At 35.1% G+C, this 15,068-nt stretch overlaps 1 protein-coding gene across 1 annotated transcript in view; it reads right to left on the bottom strand.

Annotated features, from left to right (window-relative positions):
* Positions 1–15,068, bottom strand: part of DNAH12 (dynein axonemal heavy chain 12) — a gene marked incomplete at both ends in the record, with an annotated part of 141,386 nt that overhangs the window by 5,351 nt on the left and 120,967 nt on the right. The window contains 8 exons of the mRNA XM_084248300.1: positions 851–1,055; positions 1,843–1,946; positions 3,992–4,180; positions 4,445–4,678; positions 6,513–6,650; positions 9,389–9,529; positions 9,737–9,990; positions 10,204–10,354. Coding sequence (XP_084104426.1) covers positions 851–1,055; positions 1,843–1,946; positions 3,992–4,180; positions 4,445–4,678; positions 6,513–6,650; positions 9,389–9,529; positions 9,737–9,990; positions 10,204–10,354 — 1,416 coding nt within the window. The remainder of the gene's footprint in view (positions 1–850; positions 1,056–1,842; positions 1,947–3,991; positions 4,181–4,444; positions 4,679–6,512; positions 6,651–9,388; positions 9,530–9,736; positions 9,991–10,203; positions 10,355–15,068) is intronic.

Genomic DNA, 15,068 nt, shown 5'->3' with positions numbered 1-15,068 from the left:
AACATGTGTCCAGTTATAGTGACTGATTTGGTAATGGGCATGTGACCAGTCAAAGCCAGAAATACAGAGACTCTTGTTGGACTGCTGGGAAAAGACTCATACTCTGCTCTCAAGTGTGAATGTGAGACCAGAGTTGTAGTTGCTATCTTGCTACACGATGAGAACATAACTGAGGGCAGAGTTACCTTACAGAGAAACAGAGCTAAGGTATGACGTGCAAGAAACCAATACCAGGTAACTATATTTGTACCCCAGGTCAAGTCCTGCCTGAGCCACTTTACCCCCTGATTTTACAGTTATGTAAGGGAATAAACTTTATTTCAGTTTAGTCAGAAAGCTTACAACAGAATCCAAAATGACATCGTGCCTTTCATTCTACAGGTATAGTTAGATCCTTTTTAATTTTTATTTTTTTTGCAGTGTTCAAAACTATGCATTCTTTAGGCCCAGCTCAAATACTGCCTCATTCATGAAACAAATTGCTTTCTTAAGCCAAAAGATCTTTTTCTCCTCTTTGAATTTCCAGAACATTCTACACGGTGGTTTTTTATGACACATGTACAGATGACATAACCCTGTACTGTATTAAATAGCTTTTCCTAGACACATAGAGAGTGTCCCTGTAGACTTTTTTTTAGCAATTTGAAGGTAGGGCTCATGGTGTAACCACCTTTTTATCACCTTTATTTTGGAATGACTGGGGGTAGAGGGTGGGATTGCAAAGTAATCATCTTTTCTCTGGTTTTAAGAGAGATTGACTTTAAGAGAATGGCCAATTATTGATAAATTCAAGTCTCAGGCTCTTTATGTGATTTGTCATCAGTATGTATACACATATATATTATTTTACCTGTAAAAAGTTCAACCGGGCTAGAAAATCTGTGATGTAACTTCCTAGGGGTTTAAGACTTGGGTATGAACGTTTGGCCCATATTTCTGGAACCTTTCCAACAAGCAAACTGCCAGAGAGTGCCTCCAATGCAGAATCCATTACAACCACACCCTTAATAGCTTTTTCAAGGTCCTGTAGAGTCTTACGTATGGTTCTAATTAAACTGCAATGAAAGAAATTATGTCATCAACATATATATGATAGTAAATATCAACATGTAGTCTTTTTTTTAATTAATAAATTTTATTTTTATATTCCCCATACAATTGCAATCCCCCCATTCTGACTCAACATGTAGTCTTTCCAGAGGAAGAAACAGCAGGAATCTCATTTACAGTTATGTGGAAGTATTTCTCTAAGTGTAGGCCCCTCCACTTGGTATTATAAAGTAATTAAGGAATCTTAGTGTTTTAATATGCCTTATTATAAAATTTCAACAAGTCTGGAAACCAAAATAAATTTGGGAACACTTTAGAAAATACATAACCAAAACAATTCTCCATTCCTAAGCTAGCATTAAACAGAAAACTCAAATTAAAAAATCCAAAGTAAATAATTTTTTTGCTGTCATGGGGTACCTAATAAAGATTGGACTCAGGAATAAAAAGGAGGTATATATGTATCAAGTGGCTGAAAAATGAAAAAAGATGTGAATACACATAGGCCTAGTTACACTTATTCCATCTTCAGTTCTTGAAGACAATAGTAAGGGATGGTAAGAAGATTAATGAATACTTTTAACAAAAACATTTTTTCATCATCATTTTTAGACTATAAAAGAAAAGCTACCCTTACTTTTGGGGCAGAAGTTTATACAACTTTTAAAAAGGAGAAGAATTCTAATGAAATGGCCACTTCTAATAATTTGTTCTTAAAATTTTAATTCTATACTAGTGTGTATTTAACTTTATTTGGTTGCCTTTTGAATAACTTAGGCTATAGATTCTTACTTGTTAAATCTTTCCATTTCTTGTACTAACACAGTATTCATGCTCTCTTCATATTTCACAGGATACCTCAGCAGTGCCATTTCAATGTCAAAATCCTTTGGTAGCTATGAGAACAGATTTTGAAGATCACATATTACTCTCAGAATGGATAGTTTCATTTAGTTATAACATCACTAATAGCTCAATTAGTTAGTGACTATATGCCACACAGTATGCTAACTGCTTTTCATACAGTAGTATCTCATTTAATCCTCACCATACACTTAAAAAAGATTTTATTTATTTATTTTTGCATAGAACTGGGGTGTAGGCCAGAGGTGAGGAGCAGTGAGAGGATTCACCAGAGACAGAGTGCAAAGCAGAACAGGCAGGTTTACTGAAATACTCTGCCAAAGGGAGCAATGGGGAGACAGGATTCTGCCTGGGGAATCAAACTCAGGCCAGTACTATGGGGAGGTTGCGCTCAGGCCAGTACTATGGGGAGGTGATAGCGCTGAGAATTAATCCTTAGACCACCAGAGAGGTCCAACTCACCATACACTCTTAGGTGAACATTATTATTTCTATTTTACAGATGAAGATATTTAAGTACAGAAGGGTTAAATAATTTCCCAAGGGAATACAGTCACAAATGCGTCTGTTTAAACCCACAGATTTCTATTTCCAAGGCCTATAGGCTCTTTATTATAGTTATATATTGATAGCATTTTTTAGAAGATAAATATTTCTGAAAAGTTGTGTAATATCCTTTTGTAAATGGAATCTTCTTATCCATTGAGGAAACCAAATTACCATTTCATAATTGCTATGTTATTTACAATCAATTGTCAACCTCTTCCAAATAACTTTACCGCACTATCAAATTATTAATGTGCTATGTTTATAGCAGCATTCCAGGGAAAAGGAGAGACCACTGCATGTCTGATTTCATGACCACTGCATGTCTGACTCATCTCAGAGGTCCTGGAGAAGTGATGAGGGGATTTTGGGAGTTATGATCAAATCCTAAGATACTGGAATTCACATTCCTACAGTGGGCCAGAAGTTTCCTGATCATGGACGTTCCAAACTAAGAAAGTTGAGCTATCTCAAAAATAGGTAATGGTGCTTGGGTGGCACAAAAATTCTTCAAGTCATAGTAGGTGGTAACACTTAAGGGCTCTTTGGTTTAGCACAACCTTTCTACCTAAGTAAATCCCAAATGCTGCTGCAAGGTAACTTTCTGTTAGTGATCTTGTAAGAGCCTCTATTGGGCAAGGGAGACAAACCACTGAAATAGTAAGGGATCAAGGGTTAGAAGAGTCAACAGTAGAAGCAGCAGCCAGGGGTGGAAGTTAGAAGGGGTTAGTTTGCCTACACTCAAGGGTGGCCGATAATGTGGTTCCCCTCTCTTCTCTGTTGGCTGCAGCCAGGCTAAAGATGAGCAGGCTCTCTCCTTCTGGGGTGGTGTAAGTCAAGGATACCAACTGGGAGAATAGGACAGTGGTGCTGTCTATGGGTTTTAAAGACAGATGGACAAGGATTCAGGTTCTGCTCTGTCAGATTGCCTGACACTGAAATATAAGGATAAATATCTTGGAGGGAAATTATGACAATATGCATTTAGATGTTTAGAACCACTGATCTTTTAAAAGTTGCCATAAAAAGTTACCATAGTTTTTGGGTTTTTTTTTATTGCATTGAAGACACAGAAAAAAAATAGTGAGAATAGAATCATTCTACTTTACCTGGTAGGGTTAATTACATTGGTATGTACTATAGAAGAAAAGCTATAGCAGTTAATTTAGTGCTGATTCTATTTTCCTGTGTCTCTTCACTTTCTAAGGTATAGATCAAGAACTATTCATTCCTTGAACTAGCAAGTTCAGACCATTTTCTCTATTTTGAAACAAGTAGGTCCATTATTTATGTTTAGAAATGGCAATAAATCCCTTGTTCAATAGTTCATCCACAACTATAGTTATTAAGGACTTACTCTGTGCCAGGAGTTATACAAATAAAAAATTTCCCTTATCAACACTACGGATTTAGAAACGAATGCTCAAAAAACAAAGGATCTCAATCAAGGTTATAATGCTTCTAGATGGAGTTTTCAGATTATATTTCTGTACTTTTTTTTATAAGTAACATATTTTAAGCTAATTATTACCTTTTTGAGAATACCTTTGGCAATTTCTAATAGAATGTAGTCAGAACTTCCAGAGGATCCTGTCTGTTTGGAGGCTCCCTGAGTGAGGAGCAAGGACTCAAAGAGGATTTTCGTTTGTTGAAGATCTTTAGAAATATCAACATTTTCATGTAATCCAAATATCTCAGGGTGTTGAGTAAATGGAAGTTTCTATCAGGAAATAGATTAAGTAAGCAATCATATTATCACTGGATATGTAAATTCATAAGGTAGTCATGTGTAGAGCCAAAAAAAGTTAAAAATCAACTTAACATCAAATATCAGAGAAATTAAATCTTTCCAATTTTTAATAATTACTGAAAACTAAAGAAACTGAAAGTTGATTGAACCATTAATACTTGTTTAACCTTATACATTACAGGGAAAACTTCTACTATTTGCTTTTAGAAAATCACACTCAAATCTATCAGTTACCTTAATGAATTCAATGTAGTCATTATAGGTGCCTTTGGGGGGTGCAAAATAATTTCCACTAGGAGAAAACTTGTAATGAGGGTTTTCAATTATATATGGGTTATAAAAATCAGCCAGCATAGTCAAGAGGAGTCGTCTGTCCCAATCATCTGTCACTCTTCCTCCATAGTTACACTCCCCAGTTAGGTAAGAGATAGCTTCAAATGGAATTGTATCATATTCATTTAAAAATAACTGAAACAAAGGAAAAATAAAGTGAGAAAAAGTTTAAAGTCTTTCACTTTGTTTCAATTTTAAGATGACATTAAATACCTATCAATTAATCATGTATCATCTCTCTATATTCATAGAAGTGGGGTTGAAAGAAATGATCATCATGGGTGGTCTTTGGATTGTTTTATTTTAAATCACTTTGCTTATCTGCATCTTCACTTTTTTTTTTCAGAAATAAACACATATTGCTAGTTTGAAAGCTATGATAATAAAAATATTTCAAAACTTAGTTAAAAACAAAAACATAGCTTAAAAATTGACATGAATTTTTCATGTAATTTTGGATAAAACTTATTTTGGGGCACTGATTGTCAACTGGATGATTTTGACAATATTGGGAGACATTTTATAATATCATTATTGGTGTGGGGGTGGGGATGCCATGGGCTTCTAGCAGGTAAAGTCCTGGGATGCTACGAAACAATGTACAGTACAGCTGCCCACAACAAAGATCTGGCCCCAAATGCCAATAGTACCAATGCTGAGAACTGGGTGCCTCACTTAGGGTACTGTTCGCAAGGTGATGAAAACAAGCAACCCTAAACTTCAGTTCATAACGGAACCTGGTTCACATAATATGGCAGTTACAGTGATAGACAACACATATCTTTTCTAGTTTCCTGAATATCGTAGGATCAACATAATAAAAACCACTATTTGCATAGCTTTTACATGGTCTTACTCATCTCCCAATAACTCTGTAGAGCATGTAACTGGAAATGTGAAGTAACATGAAGACCTGAGCTTAATTCTTCCAGTTCTAGATCTCATACTTAAATATAGGAAGGAATTTTTGTTTTTATATATATGGTATTACTGGTTAAGAGTTTTTCTGACTTACTGTGCAGGTATTAAAGTGCAAATGGTACACAATTAAGAAAAAAAGTCTCTAAAGTCTCCAAACCCAAGTTAAAAGGTCTAATTCTTTGAGACTCCCAGTTTTCAGGAAGAAGAGACATGTCAAGAGATATGATGGGGAGAGAGAGAAGGTGATCTTCTTGAGGGATAAGTGATTTGTGAAAAAGGAAAATTTCTCCTTTTCTTCTTTGGGGGATATGTTCAAGTTTGTCCCTTTCCTCCTCAAAACTGCAGGACCCCCAAGAGAAATTCATGTTAAATTTTTGTCACATGGAAGAGGTAGACTTTCAACTCATTCCTTTGATATCTACTCTACTTAGCTATCAGTTTGCTGACTTCCCCCATTGGAGAGAGGTAGCCTGCTAGTATAACCAGGTGAAGATGGCTTAAAGATCAATCCTCTCCCAAGGTCCTAGTTCTTGAAGAAATGAAAAATGGATCCAACCTATGTCTGCAGACCCTGACCTTGGGCCTAAAAGGGTTAATGACACCAGAGGCTGCAGGTCAGGGCCTGGCCAGAAGATGGAAAATCCTCAATTAACTGGTTATACACAGTATGGTGGTTTTAGCAAAATTTTCTCCAAGCTTAGGATACACCAACTAAATTGGACTCAAAAACCAAAGAAATAGGATTCTTGAGGACACTTTTGTGTTGCTGAAACAACCAACTCTAGAATCTGTTCTGCCTCTGAACATCTTTTTTTATGTGAGATAATAAATTTCGTTATGGTTTAAAAGTCAATTTGAATCAAACTTCCCATTACTTGCAGGGAAAAAAATCCAAAAGGAGATAGTGCTTCATAGTTATAACTATTATTACTAGCTACACACCTATTATGGTGTTGGGAGAATTAAGCAAGATATTCTAAGACAAGGGATTATGTAGGGTCTGGTACACAGTGATTCTCCATCAGTGTTAGTTCCTTTCAAATTTTACCTGTAGTTGTTGAATACTGATACGTAAGTCTGATTCATTAAATCCATATGGAATATTCCAACCAAGAGGACCAAATTTCTTTCTCTCTTGAACAAGGGCATGAAAAAAACAAACTCCAAACAACAACTTCTCCCATGCCTTTAATATAAAAATTACACAAGAAAGAATTCTGATCAGATTTTTATCATTAAAAGAGGGAAATCAATGATCTTTTTAATTTTAAGATTCTATCCCCATTTATCTCTACAGACTTCTATTTTAAAAAGACATGCACTCTAAAATAATACTATAATAAGTATTAATCTTATGACTTAATGAAAAACTCCAATACTGAAGCATGTATTTTAAGTTGACCATCTCAAACATAACTTCAAATGCAGTAAAAAAAATTCACTGAGCTATTTTCATGTGCTGTAGCTGAAAGTACTTCTATAATATTAAAATGTAAGTATACCATAGCTTTACTGAATAGTTATACCCTTGAAATGTTATATTTCAAACCCTATTTGATTTCAAAGCATATTTTTAACATACTGGATGGATGCTTTAGTGAAGCATTTTTTTAAATAAAGAAAATTTAATCAAAGTAAATTGCATTATAACATTTTATGTTTCAGGTGTGCATTGTTGAGAATCAACATGTGTATTACACACTACATTAAGTTCATAACTAAATGTAGTGAAATGTCTTTTAGGTGAAAAGCCACAATAACCTTATTTACATATATTTTCCATATACTATCACATAATGGGCTTTCTTAAGGAGGGAGTAATTCCTCTACATTTTAGAGCCGTGCTTATGGACAAAGAAATCTCTTTAGGGTCAGAAAGTATAAAGAGGCATACTTGAAATGAGATGCTGTCAATTTCAGATGAGTCTGAATTAACAAAAAATTGTCTTCTACAATTGTAGCTGAAATGAGATGTAGATTAAAGAGATGTGACAAAGGACATCAGAAGAGATTGCCACAGACTTGTTATCTAGATTTAAATAAAAACCAGACTATTATAAAAAAAACTTGCACACTAAAAAGTATTTTCTTAATCTCTTTTCTGAGGGCAGGTTTTTTTCCCAAAGAGTTCTTTTGTAACTGATTTCTGTATTTTTCAGGGTGCCTTTGGTGACTAATCCAAGGGAAATGCATGACCCTGCCTTCCTTATCTAAAGATCTATTGATCAAGGGAGTATACCTCTGCTTTGTTTGCTGTGATGTGGTGCTGGTTTGTGCTGACTCATCCAAACTACTCTGCAAGGCATAAAAAGACTTTTACAATCTTGCTCCAATATTACTTCCTCCTCTCATTGTTTCTTGGCCTTTTGGTTAAGATCAAGTGCAATATTACTTCCTACTTATTTCCTACCAGTCTAGCCCAAATGAGCTGCTTGTTGCTCTTTCACAATTTCATAATTCTGTGCCTTAAGACATACTTCTTGAACCGACTTCAAAATGTCTTTTTCTTCACGAAGTTTTTTTTTTTTCAATAGCTTCTTTTCAAGAAGAGTTAATCACATACAAGTGGGAAGAGACAGAATGACCTGAGTACCAAACCCCACCTCTAAGACTTATGAGTTGAATGCCTTTGATAATTTGCCGGAGCCCCAGTTGCCTTATTTAAAAAACAAGGTTGTGATAATTCCTATATTACAGGATTGTTGTTAGATTTGGAAACTACGTGGAACCTGCTAGTGCTCAAAAAATGCTTGTTTCCTTTCTCCTCTCCTTTGTCTTCCCAAAGGAAATTCCATTACAACAGTCATTCCCAACCTTGTTAATAGTTGGACTTCTTTTGTTACCTGTTTATTTATTTACACCAGTTCTACAGTCCCACTTTAAACCTAGTGAATCAGAATTTCCAGGAGTGAGGCACTGACATCTGTAACTTTAACAACCCACCACTCCAAGTTTATAGGGATTATGAATGAGCTTGCCTTGCATAGGTTTCCCTTGACTAGATTGTAAATTCATTTGTTTACAGATAAAAACAACATCTTCCAACCTAGTCTGTATCAATAATCAGTAAAGTTTATAATTTGCATCCCATGTGTTTATACTTTTCCATGTTTTTTTTTTAAACTTTTTTTTTTAAAGATTTATTTATTTATGCATACAAGAGCTGGGGTACAGGCCAGAGATGCAGAGGGGTGAGAAGATTCACCAGAGACAGAGCGGGGAACAGAACAGGCAGAATGACTGAAATACACTGCTGAGGGGAGGAGCGGGCGAGACAAGAGAGGTTGGCTTCGCCATGTGGTTTCTCTCTGGCTGGGGACTGAACTCGTGCTGCAGAGGCTGCGGATTGCTTCAGAATGCAGTGCTTGACCCCTTGTGCCACGAGGGAGGCCATTTTCCATGTTTCTTAATTGATAATAATTCAGGCAGGGAAAATGAGTGTTATTTATTGAAACCCCTAAAACCCCCAATAATATATGCAAAACTATTTTACATGGATACACTGAAAAGCATTATTAATATGTCAAAACATCATTATTAGAACTGAAGTCAAGTTTTTTTTGGGGGGAGAGTCTATTTTATTCTCACTACTTTGTATCTGGTACCTAGGATAAATATACATATTTATTGAAAGAATGAATAAATGATGTGAAAATAGATTGTTAGTCTTAAGTCTTAAACATACTATTGGGCTTTGGTTTATAAACTAAGACACATTCATCCATTCAACAAATATTTGTTTGAATGTCTACTATGTGGGAAGCAGAACAAGAACTATTGGGAACAAGATGATGAACAAGAGATGTGCAATTTCTGCCTTCTTAGGAAATACTTGAAGTTTAATATTATTAAATAAAATATTTACATTTTCATATTTCCTCACTATAATAGCACATTTTAAAAGTTCCAGAGGTTGAGAATTACCAGTTCCTTTCCATGGCATCCACTGAAAAATTGATCATCAGAAATTGGATCAGAAAGATATGATTGAAGGAGATTTAGTCGAAGACCCGTGGGAGGTTCATTAGTCATTTTTACTCCATTCTGTAGAATCGTTACTGGGAACTAAGACAAAATAGATAGTGAGCATTATACACAAGATTACCAGCATGATTCCTAAAAATCATACATTAGTGGATTAATGACAGGTATAATGGAGGACTCCAGATTTTTTTTAAAACCTCTTAATGTTAAGCATTTAAAGCTTGATTAAAATATTCAATGTAACAGATAACGAAGCACATGTTCTGGACTCTGTAGAAATAAACATACTTTGGGGGATGGATAACTTGTGAGCCAAAGTCTAAAGGCTGGGTTACAGGATTCAGGGGTAAAATCTTCACATATTTTTTCCAACATGGGCATCCAGGAGACAGCAAGATGGCAATTCTGTAGGCAAACCCAACTTCCTTCTTCTGCTGCTGCTTTAATCATTTTTGTGGCAACTGGTCCTTGTCCCTGTCCCAGCGAAATAGCTTGAAAGTTACTTCCAGACATAGCTTTATCATTTGCAAATTTCAGCAGGCCTAAGAGGGCACAAAAAAATGTTTTCACTGCTAACTCTAAGTTATAAAACATGCTTTATTTTCAGTGTATAGGTATTTAGTTGTGGAAATCTCAATAGTTATTTTCTCTTATAAATATCGGATTTACTAGTTGATTTAAAATCATATAAAAATGGATATTGAGCAAGAAGATTTATTTATATTTTCTTAAAAGTTCACCATATATGTACTTACTGGCCATGGGATCTGCTCCTGGAGATAGCACAAAAATTAAAGGAATGGTGCAATTTGAATCCAAATAACTCTTAGTCAAATCAAATGGTGGAGGTTCTACAAACTTTTTGCCTAGTTTGTCAGTCACATAATTTGTTATTGCTAGAGTTATCTGTTGAAAAGAGAAAATATATGATTTTCAGGGAAGGTTTTTTTTTTTCCACAGAATATCTTTGATTATTACTGAAAACCTCAAAGAATAAAATAAGAGTATAGTTGTCCAGAAAATGATGCAGTATATCACAGGTAAAATGCTAATTTCCCTAATACAGAAAAGGTGTCTATAAATCAATAGGATAAGACTAATAAAAAAAAAAGGCAGAGGGGATAAGCAGCTTATAGAAAATGAAATAGAAATGAATATTAAACATGAAAAGATGGTCAACTTCAGTATTGCAGAGGCAATAAACTGTTCCCCTTTCTTGGTTTCCTTTTGGTAATAGAACCACAAGTTTCCCCAGTCTTTCTTGCAACTAAATGTCATGTGATGATATTTTGGCCAGAGAGATACAACCAGAAAAATACAGGCATTGTTCAGATCATATTTTTATATAGGATATGATAACCTTTACTATTCTTCCTCATAAATAGAGGTGGTATTCATGAGCCAGTTTCCATTTTACTAAGGAATACACTTTAGGGTCTTCAAGGATGAGAGAAAAAAGTTGAATTTCTTGCTGATCTCATGAACAGGTTACCCTGCCAGCCCTCAAATATTTTCTCTAGGCTATTAAAAGAGAAATTAATTTTATTTAAACCTACATCCTAATTTTTCACCTATCAGATTTGTACATAAACAGGATGAAAACAGTCTTTGTATTGACCCCAAGGCTTTTTATTTCTTCACAGCAGGCTGAAACTTGTTAGCTCAAAAACCTGCTTGCACCAATCTCAAAATTTACACATTCAATTGTTTTAAACAAAACTTAAATAAGTAGGTTTTCAGTCTTCGAGAACTTGTCTGCTTTGAACCCAACATCTACTTGCCATAGAATAAACCCAGAATGTAAAAATCCCGAACGACTGTGGCCCTTAAGAGCTCTGACTCAGGGCCTCCCTGGTGGTGCAAGGGGTTAAGTCTCAGCACTGTGAAACTATCCGCAGCCACTGCAGCACCAGTTCGATCCCAGGCAGGGAGCCTGGGATCCCTATGGCACAGCAGACCTCTCCTGTCTCACCCACTGCTTCCCTCAGCAGTGTATTTCAGTCAATCTGCCTATTCTATTCCTCATTGTGCCTCTGGTGAATCCTCTCACTCTGCCCCCCCACCACATCTCTGGCCTACACTCCAGTTCTTATATGCATAAATTTAATTTAATTTAATTTAATTTAATTTAAAAAGAACAAGTAATAAAAAAAAAAAAAGGAGCTCTGACTCAGAGACTCTTAGCTATCATGGTGCTAAGTAACATCACCTACCTTACACAAGCACCCTTTTTGACCCACCCTTCTCCCCTGAGAATTCCCCTGTTCTCCTCCCCTTCAAAATAACAGATCTCTTCCCCAACTTCCGGCATCTGGACAGAATCATGTAATGATGGACTTTTCCCTTGCCAACATGTAAACCTGTAAAGCAATACCCAATATACGCATGTGTGCTACTGCCACCTCTGGTCATATCTTTTTCCTTGATTACCTCCAAATTCCTCAAACCTACAAGTTAGCTAAAATCCAAAAGATTGGCAACAAGCTATGTGGGCAAAAGATAAACAGACATCCTCATACAATGCTATGGAAGAGTAACCAGGCATAACTTTCACAGAAGGCATGAAAGATATATCTTTAAAATGACATATGGGCAAATGCACTGACCAGGCAATTTTATTCCCAGGATTTTATTCTGAGAGATATTTACACATGTGAGATATGATATGACTTTTGAATAAGGTTATTCATTGCAGCATTTTTATAGCAGATAATATATAAATACTGAAAATATTGACAAGGTCCATCAATAGAAACTGGGTAAAGAAGTTATGGTATATAATTATATATATAAAATGAAGTACCATGCAATTACAAAATGAAAGCCTATTTATGAAGTACACAGCAACACAGACTACACCAAGAAATAAGAAAAAGATAAAAGAAAAGACCTTATTTCTCACATTAAGAAAGCAGAAAAGGTGAACAAACAAAACCAGTGGAAGGAAGGAAGGAAATAATAAAAAAGTAGAAGTAAAAGAAATAGAAATAAAAAAGATAGTCCAAAAGATTAATGAAACCAAAAGCTGTTTATTTGAAAAAATAAAATATAAAAATGTCTAGCCAGGTTCACAAAGGAAAAAAGGGAGGAAATTCAATAGAATCAGATATGAAAGAGGGGAAGTTAGAACAGACATCTCAGAAATTTAGAGGATAATAGAGATTACTATGAACATTTGTATGTTAGCAGTTGGATAATCTAGAAAAGATGGACAAATTCTTAGAAATATATAATCATCTAAAACTGAATCAGGAAGAAATAGAAAACCTGAATAGACCAATAGTAAGCAAGGAAATTGAAACAGTAATAAAAAATCTCCTAAAATGCAAAAGTCAAGAGCAAAATTCACTAGTGAGTTCTACCAAACCTTCAAAGATGAACTTATGCCTATACTTCTCAAACACTTCCAAAAAATTGAGAAAGAGGGAATATTCCCAAACACATTCTATGGGGTTAACATCACCCAAATACCAAAACCAGACAGAGACCACAAAAAAGGAAAAGTATAGACCAATGTCCCTGAAAACATAGATGCAGAAATCTGCAACAAAATCTTAAACTGAATTCAACAATGTATTAAAAGGATCATGCACCATGACCAAGTAGGATTTATTCCAGGGACATAAGGATGGTTCAACTGCCAAAAATCAACTAGTGTAATTTACCACAGCAACAAAAGGAAAGAAAAAAATTCTATGATCAAATCAATAGATGCTGAGAAAGCAGTTGACAAGATCCAACATCTACTTATGATAAAACCTTCAAAAAAAAACTAGGGACAGAATATACCTCAACATAATAAAGACCATATTTGACAAACCCACAGCTAACATCATTCTTAATGGTAGAAATAACCCAAAAGCGTTTCCACTAAAATCTGGTAAAAGACAAGGATATCCACTTTCACCGCTACTATTCAATACAGTATTCAAAGTCCCAGCTACAGCAATTAGTCAAGAGAAAGATATAAAAGGATCCAAGCTGGGAAAGAAGAAGTAAAACTATCACTGTTTGTAGATGATATGATATATGCATAGAAAACCCTAAAGACTCTACTAAAAAACTAGTGGGAACCATAAATCAGTAAAGCAAAATGGCAAGTCACAAAATCAATTTACAAAAACCAGTTCTATTCCTACACGAAACAATGAGATAAAAGAGAAGGAAAGTAAGAAAACAGTACCATTTACAATCACACCAAAAGCATAAAATACCTATGAGTAAACATAACAAAGGATGTGAAAGACCTGTACAATTAAAATTGAGACATTGTTCAAAGAAACAGAAGGCACAAAGAAATGGGAAGATAGTCTCTAGATTGGAAGAAGATAGATTGCTCAAGATAGTCTCTAGATTGGAAGAATTAACACTGTCAAAATGGCCATCCTACCCAAAGTAAGATTCAATGCAACCCCTACCAAAGGTTCAATGACATTCTTTAAGGAATAGAACAACATTACTGAAATTCATATGGAACCACTAAAGACCCCAAATAGCAAAAGCAATTCTGACAAAAAAGAGAAAAAATGGTGGCATCAAACGTTCAGACTTTGAATTATGAAGCTATAAACACTATGCTATTAGAATAAAAACAGACACACAGGTCAATGGAATAGAAGTGGGAGTCCAGAAATAAACTCAGTTATATACACTGACATGGACAATTAATCTATGATAAAGAAGCCAAGAATATATATTGGAGAAAGGAAAGTCTCTTCAATAAATGGTATTGGGAAAACTGGACAACCACATGCAAAAGAATGAAACTAGACCACTATCTTACACCACACACAAGAATTAACTCAAAATGGATTAAATACTAGGATGTAATACCTGAAACAACAAAATACATAAAAGAAAACATAGGCAAAACACCCCACAGCATAGACTTCACAGATGTCTTTGTGGATTTGTCTCCAACAGCAAGAGAAACAAAAGGGAATATAAACAATTTGGACTACATCAAACTGAAACACTTCTGCACAGCTAGAAACTATCACTAAAACAGAAATACACCTTACTGAATGGGGGAAAATAGTTGTAAACCACACATCTGAAAAGATGCTGATATCCAAGATCTAAAAAGAACTTCTACAACTCAACAAGAAGAAAACGAATAACCTAAACAAAAAATGAACAGAAGAGCTAAATAGGCATTTCTCCAAAGAAGACATACCGATGACCAACAGGCACATGAAAAAATATTCAACTTCATTTACCATCAGGGAAATGCAAATCAAAACCACAATGAGATATCACCTTACAGCTATGAGAATGGCTTACATAAAAAAGACTAGAAACATGTTGGCAAGGATGTGGAGAATAAGGAAGCCTCATACACTATTGGTGGCAATGTAGACTGGTCCGGCCTTTGTGGAAAACAGTATGGAGATTTCCTAAAATATTAAAAATAGATCTACCATATGACCCACCAATTCTATTCCTAGGTATCTACCTGAAGAATGCAAATGCAATAATTTGAATGTCTGTATGCCCTCCAATGTTCATTGCAGCATTATTTATAATAGCCAAGCTATGAAAACAATTCAAATGCCAAAAAAAGAAAAAAAAAAAAGAATCAGAATAAGTGGGTCAGAAAGATCTGGTATATATACAGAAG

Source organism: Talpa europaea (assembly GCF_964194135.1).
Source record: "Talpa europaea genome assembly, chromosome: 11".
NCBI classification, from domain to species: domain Eukaryota; kingdom Metazoa; phylum Chordata; class Mammalia; order Eulipotyphla; family Talpidae; genus Talpa; species Talpa europaea.
Note: the sequence above shows the minus strand (reverse complement) of the source record. Positions and strands in the feature narration are given on the sequence as shown.